General features: G+C 43.6%; 1 protein-coding gene across 5 annotated transcripts; it reads right to left on the reverse strand.

Moving 5' to 3' along the window:
• Positions 1 to 265: 265 nt before the first annotated feature.
• Positions 266 to 13,981, reverse strand: TMEM171 (transmembrane protein 171). 5 transcript variants are annotated; one of them, XM_062612466.1, is made up of 5 exons: positions 13,866 to 13,981; positions 7,892 to 8,014; positions 6,694 to 6,965; positions 4,931 to 5,072; positions 266 to 575 (listed from the first exon to the last, which is right to left on the reverse strand). In XM_062612466.1, the coding sequence occupies exons 3-5, from the start codon at positions 6,959 to 6,961 to the stop codon at positions 359 to 361; spliced, it is 627 nt and encodes a 208-aa protein (XP_062468450.1). In that variant the 5' UTR covers positions 6,962 to 6,965; positions 7,892 to 8,014; positions 13,866 to 13,981; the 3' UTR covers positions 266 to 358. The 5 variants fall into 5 exon arrangements, with proteins under 5 accessions (XP_062468450.1, XP_062468447.1, XP_062468446.1 ...); XM_062612463.1 differs by having other exon boundaries at positions 6,694 to 7,415; XM_062612462.1 differs by lacking the exon at positions 13,866 to 13,981 and adding an exon at positions 12,435 to 12,695 and having other exon boundaries at positions 6,694 to 7,415.
• Between the last annotated feature and the right edge of the window lie 271 nt (positions 13,982 to 14,252).

Consider the following 14,252-nt stretch of genomic DNA (forward strand, 5'->3'; position numbering starts at 1 on the left):
AACCACTTCCTATTTATTTCGTTTTGAAGCTCCAGATTTAATTAAAATAAGGAAAAAGTTGGTTTCTACTTAGTGCCTCTACTATATAAATGACTAAAAACAGAAATTGAAGCTGTAACAGAACAAGATGAACATTTAACACTTACAGCGAACTGAATCCCTTCAGACTACTTGCTCAACAAGCCCAGCATTATCTAATATTCCCTGAAACCCAAATTCATTTTATGACCCCATTTATGCTTTTTGATGAAAAATTAGACACAGACAACATTATTTTTTTTATTATAAAATGTAAATTAATTCAAAAATTGTAAATCTGAATGTACAATTCAACTTAAAAATTAAGTCTGACAGTCCTTTATGAGCTGGTGTCAGACAGAGCTAAGGAAATAGACGAAGAAGATGAAGAATATTCATTATTTGTTATGGATGCTTTTTCTTCATATTTTGGAGGTGGTTCAGAGGAGAGGTATAGCACTGGTAAAATATCTGAAGGTGAGCTGCTTCCAGAAATTGTATATATGGTTTCATAGTCTCTAACAGCAACTGTTCTTTCATCGACTGCAAGCTGCGCTCTACAAAAACACAAAACTGCATATTAGCATAATTAATTTCTCTACAGTGAGTGAAATTCTACTTGACTTACATAAACATATATATGCACATGCTCCCTAAAAATCCATGGAGCAAATAACTTGCATAAGCATTAGGATTTCATTTGCTAGGCTACATTATGATTCATATGAAAATTCTATTACTTCAGAAGGGAAGGGGAAGCAAGCTCCTTTCTAGATTTGCACATCACCAGTCACAGCCTGGCTTATGGGTATTAGGGCCTTCTAGCAGAGCTATATCATAATCTTACTAAATCTTCTTCTGATCCTTGGCTCCTGATGTACCTTCCCTTTTGTAGTCTTATCACATATATGCTGTTCCCTTCCCTTATGAAATTAAAAGACCTAGAATTGCATTGAAAAAAATCACAATCCTTAGCCATTTGAGATCTTACATGAAAGGCAACTTGAAACTTTTATTAAGCTTTCCAGCAACCCACGACAGACATACAGAGTAGCATTCCTGCTCAGAGCTGGAGAAACAGAAGTAATTGGACACGACCAGACTGACAAGTTCCCAGTGACAGTCAAGGAGGGCAGCCAAATATTCGTTACGCTCCTCTGACCATCATAACTAGATCCCCATCAGTTGTAACCACATGGCTCTGGTACCCTGCTCATCTCAACCTGGAGCTGGTTGGCCCTGGGCATGTTGTTTCATCTGCTTCCCAAGGGAAGGGAAGAACTCCTCATTCCTTGCGAATCACTCCAAGAACTGGCACTTGCCTTTGTGCATACATCTGGTCACCCACCAATACTGTGAGGAGCAGGAATACAGAGCATCTTCTCTTTCATGGTGCTACTGGTGTGCAAAGGTGTGTGCTTAAAGCAGAGTGAGCATACTAAAAGACGAATGCTGAAATGCTATATAACAGACTGCAGTACAAAACCAACCATGTCTGGGATCAGACCATGACTCAGCTTCCTACAAGCTCTCTCATCCAGCACAGCCTCTGGCACAGCACTTGCTGACAGAGCATGGAGCAATGGACTCAAAAATGAAATCACATTTGCCTAGTAACCACTCACATACAAAATGCGCATTCCCTTCCAGCTTTGGGATCTTCAACCATGGCACTATGTTAGGAGGAACAAGACCTCTGATGCTCTTCCATGAAAAGGGGTAGGAAGCCAATTTGCAGTAGTCAAGATGCCGTGGCCGTGACCAAGCGCTGCACCATGGGAGAGCATGACTGAGTGAAATGCTCAGAGGTGGGTGGTATCGGCTCACAGGGTCTCTGTGAAGACCCTGGGAAGCACTGAAGGACAACAGTTTGATCACCCCCAGCCACAGAACATTGAAGCAAGAAGTCAAGGTTTCAGCACCCAAGGTTGAGGTCTTTTGTCCACTCCACTAAAACAAGCTAGGCTACAAACTGCCATTTTGCGTGCATATGTTCACAAGATGAAGAAGTCCAGACAGGCAAGCAACAAGGATTGAGTTGATGTGATCACATATAAAGCTCAGAGCACAAGAACTGGACATTCATGGATTGAGGCAGCTGATCCAGCTGCAGGCGATTTTGTAAGAGAATGGATGAAAGCGAGGGGTAACCTGTATGTGCATCAGCAGGGAGAGCCAACAAGAAGTGTGAGGAACTATTGGTTTTGACATTCCCCTGCCACCCTTTGTTTTTTGTTTCTCAGTGAAGGATGCACTGCTTGCATTCCTTCACAGCCTTTGGTAATCTACATATTTTACCAAACACATGGGCAGGCAGCCCACATCTGAACTCAAGGCCTGAAATCAAGGGTAAAGAGCACTTGTGTCCCTCAGTTTAGTGCATGGTACTTATAGACAGGTGATACAAGAGTCATACTCTCTCTCCCACATGCTTACAAGGCTACAGCAGAACATGGGTGTTCCTGTATTCCTCCCAGTTATCCACTCCAGCCTGGTCTTCTAAATGTATTTAAATAATGTTTTTTGAGAGTGCTCTTGGACCATATTTGAATCGGCTGTCTCAGAGCTATTGGAGGTTCAGGTTCACACTCAGGGCAAATAATTTCTCCACATAGATCCATTTGCTTTGTGTGTACATCTGGAACGTACATGCCAGAAGGGAGTTACAGCACATGCTGGACACAGACATGCTCATGTCTGATGCCTAACTCTAGGACTAGCAGCAGCTGGCATGAAACACCTTCCAGCTGTGGACACCTTCACCCAGCCCAATCAGGACACAGATACTTCACGTAAATTCTTTCTTGCAGCAGCAGCAGTTTATTTTCTCTCCTGCTTGCTCTGGCCATCCTTTAATTGCACTAATATAGCTCTGACAGCTGATACATTACACTCACAATCTGAGAGCAGGCAAAAACTTTTATACTTAATGAAATAAAATGTTTTTTTGCACAACAATTTATCCCTGGCCATGAGAGTCACCGCTCTCTGGAAAGTACTTTCACTTGATCAACCCGATATCTTCTCATACCTACATCTGCCCTTGCCATCCTGAATTGGCACGTGTTTATAGCCCTGAGTAATCAACAGGCTCTCATCAACTCTGTACAAAAAGTACTTTCTCTGAAACAATTTAAGTGGAAAACCCTCAGACCATTAACTGTGTGCATAGCTAGGATTTATTAGGCTTTGTATCCCTCAGCATACGTCATCAATCTCAAGCTGGACCTCAGTCAGTGGGAACCAAACACCGAGCATCTTCCTTCCCTAGGTGGTATGTACATGACCATTTTATTTTGTTTGGGGGCTAGTCCCACTGTGCACTAGAGAGAGTGCTATACCAGTCATCAAGAAGACTGAGTAGGGGTTTTGATAGAGGTGTTTATTCTATGTTAAAAAAATGCAACACAGTGATTTTGAGAAAAAGCAGAAAAACAGCCTGGCTTGCAATAATAGCAACAGAAGAAGGCATCTGCTGTCTCCAGCAAAGATGGAGAGGAAATGTTTGGAGGAGGGCAATAGGAAGTTAAAGACAATATGAGGAGCTGTTGACAATGACTGACTTGAGAACAGTGCCTTGCACAGTGGGGCTGAGCCTCAAGAATCCACCAGGTGCACTTCAAAGGATGACTGAAAAACCACAGACATGGCAGCACACAGTGTGATAACAAGGATAAGCACCATTGCTAACACAAGTATCCTCCTCCTGTGGCATTTAGGACTTTGGGTTGGAAGAAGGTTCGTGCTTGCTCACTTCAAAAGGAAGATTAGCACAAGTTTTAAAGTGTGCCGACATCAGGCACACAGCTGGTCATGGAATACACTTCCTTGTGTGAGTAGAGAAACCTGGAATATAGTGGAAAGCCATTAAAGCAACGGACCAACAACTACGACTACTGGACACAGCTGGGCAGGCTGGAGTTTTTCCGCAATGATGGTGCTGAAGATGCTGCGGGTTGTAAACTAAAGTCATCCAATGAAGTACCACACTACCCACTGACTCACAGATCAAAAATAAGCTGACATAGGACCTCCCTAAAGGCAAAGTCAATTCTGGATCATGAAAGCCCTGAAAATGAGTTGGGGGCTCTAGGCATGTGGCATCTAGCTCTCCTGGCCAGATGTAGTTCTGGCTCCTAGTATGTGGTCCTTGCAGTACCTCTTTCACTTCCAAGTTAGCAGCCCATTGGTGGTAACCCACAGGGGATAAATAACGCTAGAAGTTCTTCCACTGTAGACTGGAAGTCTTCAGTCACTTGGCAGCTCTCCTTCCCACAGCTTGGTAGTGGCAGCATCTAGCAAATCAGCTGTTCTCAACCTATGGAAGATTGGCTGCATGGGTAAGGTACAACACCTTGAGATGAAGCTGGCATTGCAACCTTCCTTTTAGAGCTCCTCCTGCTCTTCTGCTGCCATATCAAGGTATCCTTTTATCTTGACACACTGCCACAGCTGGAACAAGGCAGACCAGCACAACAGGTCTCACTTCCCCAAGGCAGTAAGCTAATGGTCACAGAGGGAACAGAAGCCACTAAAGTGGAGTTGCCAGGGTCACAGGACCTGGGGATAGGTGTCATTAAGGGCTCACTGCACTGGTTCTACAGAGAAAAATCTTTCAGTGCAGGTAACATGACACTGAGGCACTGCTGTCAGGGACACCTTCTCTTGGACAATCTGTGGAAGAAACCTAATCTGACTATATAAGACCACTTATTTAAGGCTTTGTTTTTACTTCATCAAAGCTCTTTTTAGTCACAATGAACTGGCAAGAATTTAACTCCCATAATGATACACTAGAAAACTTTGTAGTGCCTAGCAGAGAGTTAATTCACAGTGATTATTTTAGAATGTGGTCTTGGATACCTTGAGAAGCAGCCCATATTTCCAAAGACAGAGAAGAAAACAGTCTTACCCATCACTGAAGATAGAATGGTATGGTGGGGGATTTTCACCTGTAGGCAAACCACTTGACATAAGACAATGTGTTACAGTTTGTGACACAGGATCAGCAAAATAAGGAGGTGGTGGAGGTGGGAATATCATTACAGCATCACCTAGGGAAAAAAAAACACCAATTACTACCTCTGAAAAACTGAGCACCACTGTTTATTATAACTGTATCCAAAAATATTTCCCATCTTTGGAATTACTTTGTCTACCTTTTAAGATAAAGTGCAATGATCACACATACAGAACAGTTATATTCTGGGCTGTTAAAGTACATTGGAGGTACATTCAACATCAAAATTATCCAGAATAAAGATGTGGCACACTGACAACAAATGGAAGATTTAATTTATAAAATACAGGTGGGGAGCAGAAGTGCTCCATCTAGCTAGCAGACACAAACCCCTTCACTGTTGGCTGAACTCAGAAACTGGAAGTGCAAGGCACAGTTACTGTTGGCTCACTTTAAGGATAGGCAAGTGTTTAGTTTTCCTCACATATCTAAAATAGTGCATCTTAAGTTTTTCCACAGTACTGCAGAGTTATAACAAAAGTATTCGAGTCATATCAATACCACAATGCTATTGATACATAATTAAGTGTACTGAGCAGCATATCTGCCAATTTTAACTTCCTAATCAAAGATTTTCAATTATTTAATTTTTAATTTAAATAGAAAGTTTGTATCTATCATTCACTACGTGATTTATACTGACATTCACAGCTGCCTGGCACCTTTCTTCCTTGGTAATTTCTCTGCAGGGACAGGTCAAAGAGCATCAAATATATTGAGTAAGGTGGCGGTATTTTCTAGCTGTGTCACTATTGTTCCAGAATGCCACAATGTCAACCAGACCTCAGCCTTCAGCCTGCCAGTTTTCCTGTTCCTCATGGAAATATAAAAGGAATCCACTAATTTTGCTTCCTTGCCTTTAAAAACAATGTGAATTTCTTTTTATGACCCTTTCATTTGTCCTGGTGTCTGGAAAACTGACTTTATACCTTCACATCTTCTAAGGGTCACCAGGTTAGAGGTCTGTACACCGGTTTGACAGGCAGAAGGAAAAAGGTTTTGCATAACAAATTTCAAGTATAGTGAGTCAGATGACAGTCAAGCAATATTATGATTGACTAATCATTTTTGAGAGGTAGAAAGTTACCAGAATAACCTATGTATAGAATGTGTTCATGGGCTATTAAAAGCAGTGGTATATGCAAGGGAGCATTCCCTGCCATCGTACCACATCTACTCAAATACTGTGCAATTACAGAAGCATTTTGCAATTACATCTCTGGCCATGATTAGAAGAAATACAGCACACTTCTTACAAAACAGATTTTTCTGGGTTTGGGGGTCAGAGCTTAAGGCTAAAATAAATCTTAAATAAAGTCATAGAAGTCAACACACCTGTGATTTGCAGTGTCAGCTACACCCTCTGGAAAGGAAATTGGATTGGACTCATTTGTGTTGGATTACATGGCTTCTTTTGCACAGGCAGTAAGACCCTTTGCTCTCTCAAAGGTTTTGCCTTTTAGAGAAAGGTAACTGAACTGATCTTACAAAAAAATGTAAGAGACAAAGTAACATTTTTCTGTTTTGGCTGGTTTGACAGATCAGAACTGACATGCTTAGACCTCAAATAAGTAATATTCAGAGGTAAATAATTAGTGGGAAACCCCCCCTTATTACTAACTCTCAAATGTAAAGTTCACACACTATTTACCCACCTACTGTAACCTGAAAAGGTTCAGGCCTCTGAGGTTGTTCTTCACTTTCACAAGATTCTTGGCTGAGATTTAAGTTTTGTTTCTTTTTAACATGAGCTATCACGAAGAAACACAACCCAGTGAGCACAATCAAAGGTCCCATGATTTGAAGAGACAGGAATCCACAGCCCTGGAGGTCCACATCAGAACTGCCAGTGTGGTTGAGCTGTATGGTGTGCCAGCTGGGGCTGCAGCCAGGAACCCAAATGCCCAAGATGCTAATTAGCATTCCACTAGTTAAAAACAGGAATCCAAATATGAGAAACTGGGCAAACTGACAGTTCCCACGACAAAAAACAAGACTGTACACCTGTTCGTTCTGCAACTGTCTTTGTCTTATATACAACCTGGCCCTTGATCTTGCCAGTAAAATACAAACCAGTCCACTTACAGCCAAAACAGGCCCAGCAGCCTTAAGGACCTCGTTACAGTCACTGAATGTTCCAGATGGGCATGACTGCAGAATACAGACTGAAAGCAGGAATCCAGCACATAGCAACACAGCTCCACAAACAAAAAGGAAAAAAATAAGTTTCCCATGTTGTTCATTATTTCCTTCACCCCCTGGTGCAGGAACAGCCACTGGATACATTACAACAGAGTCTTCTTAAGCAGATGAGTTGGGGTTTTTTTGGTTGACTGTTTTTCCTGTTAGCATTAAGTGGCAGAAAACTACAGTAGATCTGTGAACAGGAAAATACATTAATAAAAATAAGAAGAAAAAAAAACCCAACAGCGGGACTAGCTACATTACAATATTTATTTCTGCATTTGCTACTTGGCCTATATTGTATATACTTGGTCTATTTTCTGTTTTGTAGTACCCCCATTATGGATTAAAGGGCCTATTTCAGTCTGGTGCCATTGAATGCTGATGAAAAGACAGAACCTGCTTTACAGGTAGACTGAAAAAAAACCCTGCAATTGCTGCTGCACATCTAAATGAATTGTTTATTTAGATACACGGTCTTACAAATAAGGGGACATTATTTTCAAAGGCTGAATCTGGGGAATAAGGACAGGCTACCTTTCCTCTTGAAAGCAGAAAGCTACGGGAAATTTCTGCAGTGAATGGCAGAAAATGAGAGCTCTTGAGAGAAAGAAACTTCATGCAAATGAACACTGATGATTATTGGACTTTAAATCTTCTAATGCATACCTTTTCAAAGCATATAAATCTTGCTTCTCCTTCCACAGGCAATAAAAGCTTTTCTGTTTCTTAAATCAGCTTCTGGTCCTATACAGCTTCAAGAGCAAGCATACAGAAGATTCTGGTTCTGTTCTGAAAAGATTAAAGAAAAAAAAAGACAATTTAAAAAGCCATACTAAAGACTGTGTACTTCATCTCTCACCGATTCAATAGTTAGAGTTGGTAAGCATACTGCTCCCACACTTTCTTTAAACTTCCCATACTCCTGAATTCTTTGTCTCTGCTACAAGAAAGCTTTAAAAAGAAATATAACAAAAGTGACTCCCAGAAGGCTTCTGAGCCCACAGGAGGAAAAATTCAGCAGTAAAAGAGAAGAAAATATAAACTAGTGCTGAGGCTAGTCCATATGGTAGTATGGATGACAAATCTGCTGGATGTGGATAAACCGGGACAGGCAAAGCCTGACAAAGTTAGGACCTAGTGCCATTCAGTGAGCTCTAAGGAAAACAAAATCAAAAATTATTTCTGACATTATGCACAAGGAAGTTTGTGCTGCTCTGACACTTTGGACTACAGGGGTCATAAGGACATCTGTACTCTATACTACAGTGACTAGCAACCATGAGATCTCAGGTCCAAGTGGCTACATCCATCAAAAGTCAACCTGAAACCCAGGGGAATTTCAGACTATGGAAAATAAAATCTGGATAAACCACAAGAAAGCTGTTCCCTAACAAGTATAGGAGTTACTTATGTGTGCTCATATTGCAGCGTTTCAACACTGCCCTCTTCCCTTCACCCACAACCTCCCATGACAGACAACCTCATCTATTACTTGGTGGGTAATATCAGGATATACTGGATGTATCAGAAAGGATAAATATGGACTGGAGGAGTTTGTCACAGATAGAAGCAGGGACTCTACTTAGTTACTGTTATTAGTTAGTTAACATACAGACTTTCCTCTACCAGCTTCCACTGGCCTGCTACTCATTCAGATGACCAGAAGCTAGAAGTCATGTTAGATTGACTCCTCCTTACATGTGCCTCGTAACAGTTATTCCACAAGAAAAACAAAGTATTATGTGATTTTTGTAAACAAACTGTTGAACATATGTCAGCCACAACAAGCTTCCCATCACTCCCTAGTAACTGCAGCGCCCCACTGGGATGAAAACAAAACGCAACCATAAAAACCCATGCGTCAGTCAAACATGTAATTATCTGTTTGCAATGCAAAACAATCTATCAAGTCATTTTACTTAGCCACTTGTAAGAGCAGGACCCACTTAAAGAACTGGCTGAGCAGACACATGAATGGTGAATTTCTTAGATGTATTACTGCTCAACGTCAAACTAGACTGCCAGCAGCATGGGATAAGGCAGAGAGTAGCATGCAGGTAAAAGGCACAAGAAGTGCTAAGCTCAACAGGCAAGCAAACAGGCTATACCAGCAGCAGCAAGAAGGCCTCACTGCAGGAAGAAACAAAGTCTCCCAGCTGGCTACCTTGAATACCAAAACTGAGAGACCTCCCTTAATGCATCCCATCACTGTGGTCAATTAATTTGTAAACTGTGCCTGCTAAGTGTTTCTTCACTGTTCTGGATTCAGTCTATGTACCTGCTATGATTCGAAAACCTGCTAGCTGAGGTTCCCCTGGTAGAAGAGTCACAGTTTCAGTCTGGAAAAAAAAATGTAAAGAATACTAAAGATAGGACAGTATATCAACAAAAAGAAATTAAAGAAATTATGATTGATTTCAACCTGAATACCATTAGCCAAGCACACTTTCAAAACTGCATGAGCTGGAGTCAGTTTGAAGGCTTTCCTTCTGAGCAGAGAAATTGGATTAGTTTAGTCACTCCTCCTTCCTTGATTTCACTGGTCTTTCTGAAATTAATACAACTGTTTCTCATAGCTGCACATCATTTCTCATAATCCTTCACATCTAGGAATTTCCCTGTTTTTATAACTGATCTGAAGTGGCTCAGATTTACTGTTCTACAAATGCACAAAACTGAATAAAGGGCTTCTGAAATACAAAAAAGAAAAAATCCCATCAAAGCCCAGTTTCAGACTCACCTGTCTTGAGATACTTTTTGCTGAGGCACATTAATCATTATAACAGCAATAATACACTATAATTAGAGATAACTCTGAATCCTTCTTTTGCATTTCGCTCCAGGGAAGAAAACATGAACAAGTACAAGTGAATTAGGACAAAAGGAAATAATGAAGGGACCAGGTTGAATGAAGCCTTGGGTGAGATGGTTTAGTGTGAGGTGTCCCTGCCCATGGCAGGGGGGTTGGAACTAGATGATGTTAAGGTCCTTTCCAACCCTAACTATTCTACGATTCTATTCTACGATTCTAAAAACAAAATCCAAACATTTAGCCCCTAAAAAGAAATATCTGTAAATTTGTTCTCATTACACCAGCACAGTGTCTGCTTTTCTTCCACCAGTCTTGTTATGAGATTAAAACACACATTAGAAATGAAGCACGTGCATATTTTCTTCATTCTTTCAGGCCACAAAAGAAGGAACATTCAGAACAGTCTGTTGTGGCTTTGAAGATGAAAGCCACAGATTTAATGCTGCGAAATTGAAAGGAGGACTAATTTTCATTTATGCTACCACCAAATTTCAACTAAAAAAAACAATGCAAGATTAAGCTTTATTTCTTGTGTTTCAAGAAGAAGTATTTTAAGAAAGAAGTAAGCCTTATATTGACTATGTGCTTGAAATACTTCCATTAAATCCGATATATGCAGAGGCATAGACATAAGAGAATTTTCCTTTTATACTGACCCAAAGTCTGAGAGCAGACATGGAAATACTGGGTCAGAAACTGCTAGAAGATCTGTTAGTGTGGAGGCAGCTAAGGATGAGGAAAGAGGGAACTGAAACATAGCTTGTAAAGGAAGTCTGGTTATGAGCTTAAAACTGTGTTATCCTTTTGTAAGTCTAGCCCAAGCCAGGTATATTCAACACGAAATAACATCACAATCATCTCATCAATTTTCTGTATAATACTTGCATTACAAAATTCACATTATGCACAACTCCAAGAATTTTAAAATACACGTTTTAATGACAGAACAGGGACTTTTTGCTTTTTGCTTGAACATTCAGAGTTCATATTGTCCAAGATTTCCACTGCAAACACCAGGCTATAAATTTACTCCCCCTTACCCATATGAAATTTGACAGCCAGGTGCAATTACATGAATTCAGGAACTGAGGATTAAAAGAAAAAAGCATTGGAAGAATTAAAATGCTGCTGTCCCTCTGTTTTATGTTTCCCAGAGAAGGCCCCATTCCTGCTCTTTTGCTTGCAAAAGCACCCAAATGATTTCATGCAGAAGGATGAGATCTATCCTGTGTTTTTTATTTCAAAAATTACAATACCCTGTCAGTTGTAGTCCACAATGTAAACCCATTAGAAGTCACAAGCCACCCTTTTCAAGATTTTTCTATTTAAGTGTTTTAACCCATACTTTCAATTTTTGAGCAGCTACTGGGAAGTTGCCACTGCCACTGTGGCTGGGTGGGTTTTTGTTGTTTTTTTTCTTGGGGGGGTGTGTGGTTTTTTTTTTTTGTGGTGTTTTTGTTTGTTTGCTTGGTTTTGTTTGGTTTGGTGGTGGTTTTTTGTTTTCTTCACAGGTTTCAAGTAAAACCATGACTTCTGACAGGACAAGCTACCTGGAAGGAAAAGTCCTGTCAACTTCATTCAGTTTAACTTCCATATCAAAACATGAACAGCTCTCCACTTCCTCTCACTCTCTGTATCCAGTTCCCTCCTCCATTCTTAACTCCCTCTGTACCCATGCCATTTCCTGTTATCATATCACAATTTTCCTCCAGATTGCACTCTGAACTTGACATTCAGCAGAGCACCCATCCATAAGTACAGCTGGTTAAACCGCACTAAACTGGAGTCCACTGCCTTTATTCCCACAGTATTCCCTCCCCATGGTGTTTTTAATCATTTGTATTAAGAGCTAGGGGGAAATGCTTGACAGGTTGAACTTCCAGTTTTCTACTTTCAAGCAACATTAACGCTACAAGGACTAACAGGTTCTGAGATGCCAAACACAACCGATTTGATCTCTTGCTTACACACTCTTGGATCAGTGCCTAACAGTGCTCTCATCTCATGGAACATACAACTCTGATATCCCAGGAGGATTTCTCTAAACAGGGAGTGGATGCCACAGAAAAAAAACTGCCCATATGGACTGACAAAATGATTGTGTTAGCTCACACTGTAAGAAGAGTAATGCTGTTATTTACGACCACTGAAGGTGGGGCAGAAGTCAATGTCTGGAGAAGTGAAGGAAAGCAGCTGCAGCAGGAATTTCCAGAAGATGGGATGAATCCTGACAGTCTCCAGACACGTGTGCCAACTATCTTTCTCACCACAAACCGGCAGTCAGAGATTCTGACCTCTACCAGGCAGAAATGTGCTCCATGAAGAAGCTGCTAACCTGTGGGCCACAAGAGAAAAACAGCTGGAGTAAAAGTTGGTTCACAAATGTTCCCCAATCACTCTGGCAGGCAAGAAAGCCCTGATGACACAGTTGGATGTGAGGACCCCAAACGGATGTGTCTGGACACAGAGGAGCTTGCAAAGCACGATTTGGTAACCCACTGATTAGATGCCTTGCACGTAACTAGGACGGCACCTAGATTCAATAACATGCTCTGAAGGTTCCCATGCATGTAGGTGGGATGCTTTTTACAGGACTCACTGGTGGACCCAAGAGCTGGGACAAAGCAGCTCCTACTTTCTGCAGTACCTCATGGAAGGCTGGAGAGAAGACAGACAGACACAGGTAAAGCCAGAGCTGAATTTCTTCAAACAGGTAACACAAGACAGACCAATTGCTGGCAAGTTCAGGGAAAGTCTGTCCCACGAGTCTGATGTACCTCAGAGTTGCAAAAGCCACAGGAAGATCTTCCAGAGGGTAGGTCAGTGACCATCAGGAAGATGCAAGTCTCCAAAAGCTACTCAAAGCCTTCCTGTCCTGGTTTCTTGAGGTTGGCTTGGAGCATTAAATCACAACCAACTCACAGACAAGCAATTAAGCTGTTACTCCATCTGGTGAATACAGCATCCCATGGGATAACCCTCCTCATGCATCAGCCCATCTGGCATGCTCTCTGCTAGACACTAACTCTTTTAAGTCACGTTAAGGTCTTCAGGAGGGCAGATCATGCCCGGAGAACACAGCTCCCATGCTGGAGCAAGGAGTGCCACCGGGCTGCCCGTTTACCCACTCCTGTGAGGGAGCAGCACTTGGCCGGTGTGGGGCCAGCCCATCACCCCAGCAAGCGCCTTCTTATCAGTGCCTTCCCAGGTGTGTGCCACCAGCAGTAACTGTACCACGGTATATCAGCAGAATAATTTGTAAAGGCCCCGTCAGAGACATCTCATCCTCTCACTCTAATGGCGTCAAGGTCACACTGGGGGGAAGCGGTGTGGGGAGCGGCGGGCTCTCCAGGGAGATAAGGCTTTCCTTGCCGCAGGATGTTTATACCCCGGATAAGCGAGACGCAGAGCCAATGCCCTAGCCTCCACGCTTGAGGGAGTGAAAAACACAGCAACAGCAGCGGCAGCGGGAAGACACGGCACAAGCCCACCCGCCCAGCCGCGGCCCCTCCCGGGGTCAGCCGGGGGACGAGCCGCCCTCCAGCAGCGCCCGCCTTCCGACACAAAGCGTGCCTGCCAGGGTGCCCCTCTCCGCACCGCGCCTGCCTCCCCTCGCACCAGCACTCCCAGGCTCCCCGTGCCGCGGAGGGCCGGCCGGGGGACACTCCCTGCTTTCGCGCCCGCCTGGTCGCTGCTTTCAACTCGCGGCGGAAGCTGTGACTGCCCCGGCAGCCAGAGAAGCGCCTTCCCACGGCCTCGGCCCCCCGCGGTAGGCAGCGCGGAGCGGGAAAGGGTCCCCGGCGAAGGCCTCCGAGCATCCTGCCTTACCTGGCCGCGGTGCGAGGGACTGGGGTGGCGCGGCGGGCGACGCTATTTAAGCACCTTCGCCAGGCAGCGCGCACCTGGGCGGGGCAGGGCACGGCCGGGCCGGGCCGCACCGCCCCTGGGGACCGTGCGGCCGCCGTGGCTGCTGAGGCACCGCCTCCCCTGGAGCCGAGCGCCCCGCCCGGCTGTGGCCTCGGTGGCCCGGCGTCACCTCTCCGCCGAGCCGGCTCGTCCGGTCGCAGACAGGGCGCTTCCCGCGGCCCGCAGGGTGGGGGCCGGCTCCGCCGTACGTTGCCCACAGGGCAGCCCCGCCGCGGGGCTGTGCCAGCGGACGGGTCCGCGTTGGGCTTTGCCCGCGCCCTTGACGGGTGAGGAGGAGAAGGTGCGGGT

The sequence above is a fragment of the Pezoporus occidentalis genome, unplaced genomic scaffold (assembly GCF_034315485.1).
Source record: "Pezoporus occidentalis ecotype Australia unplaced genomic scaffold, CSIRO_AGI_Poc_V1 ctg16, whole genome shotgun sequence".
Taxonomy (NCBI): Eukaryota; Metazoa; Chordata; class Aves; order Psittaciformes; family Psittacidae; genus Pezoporus; species Pezoporus occidentalis.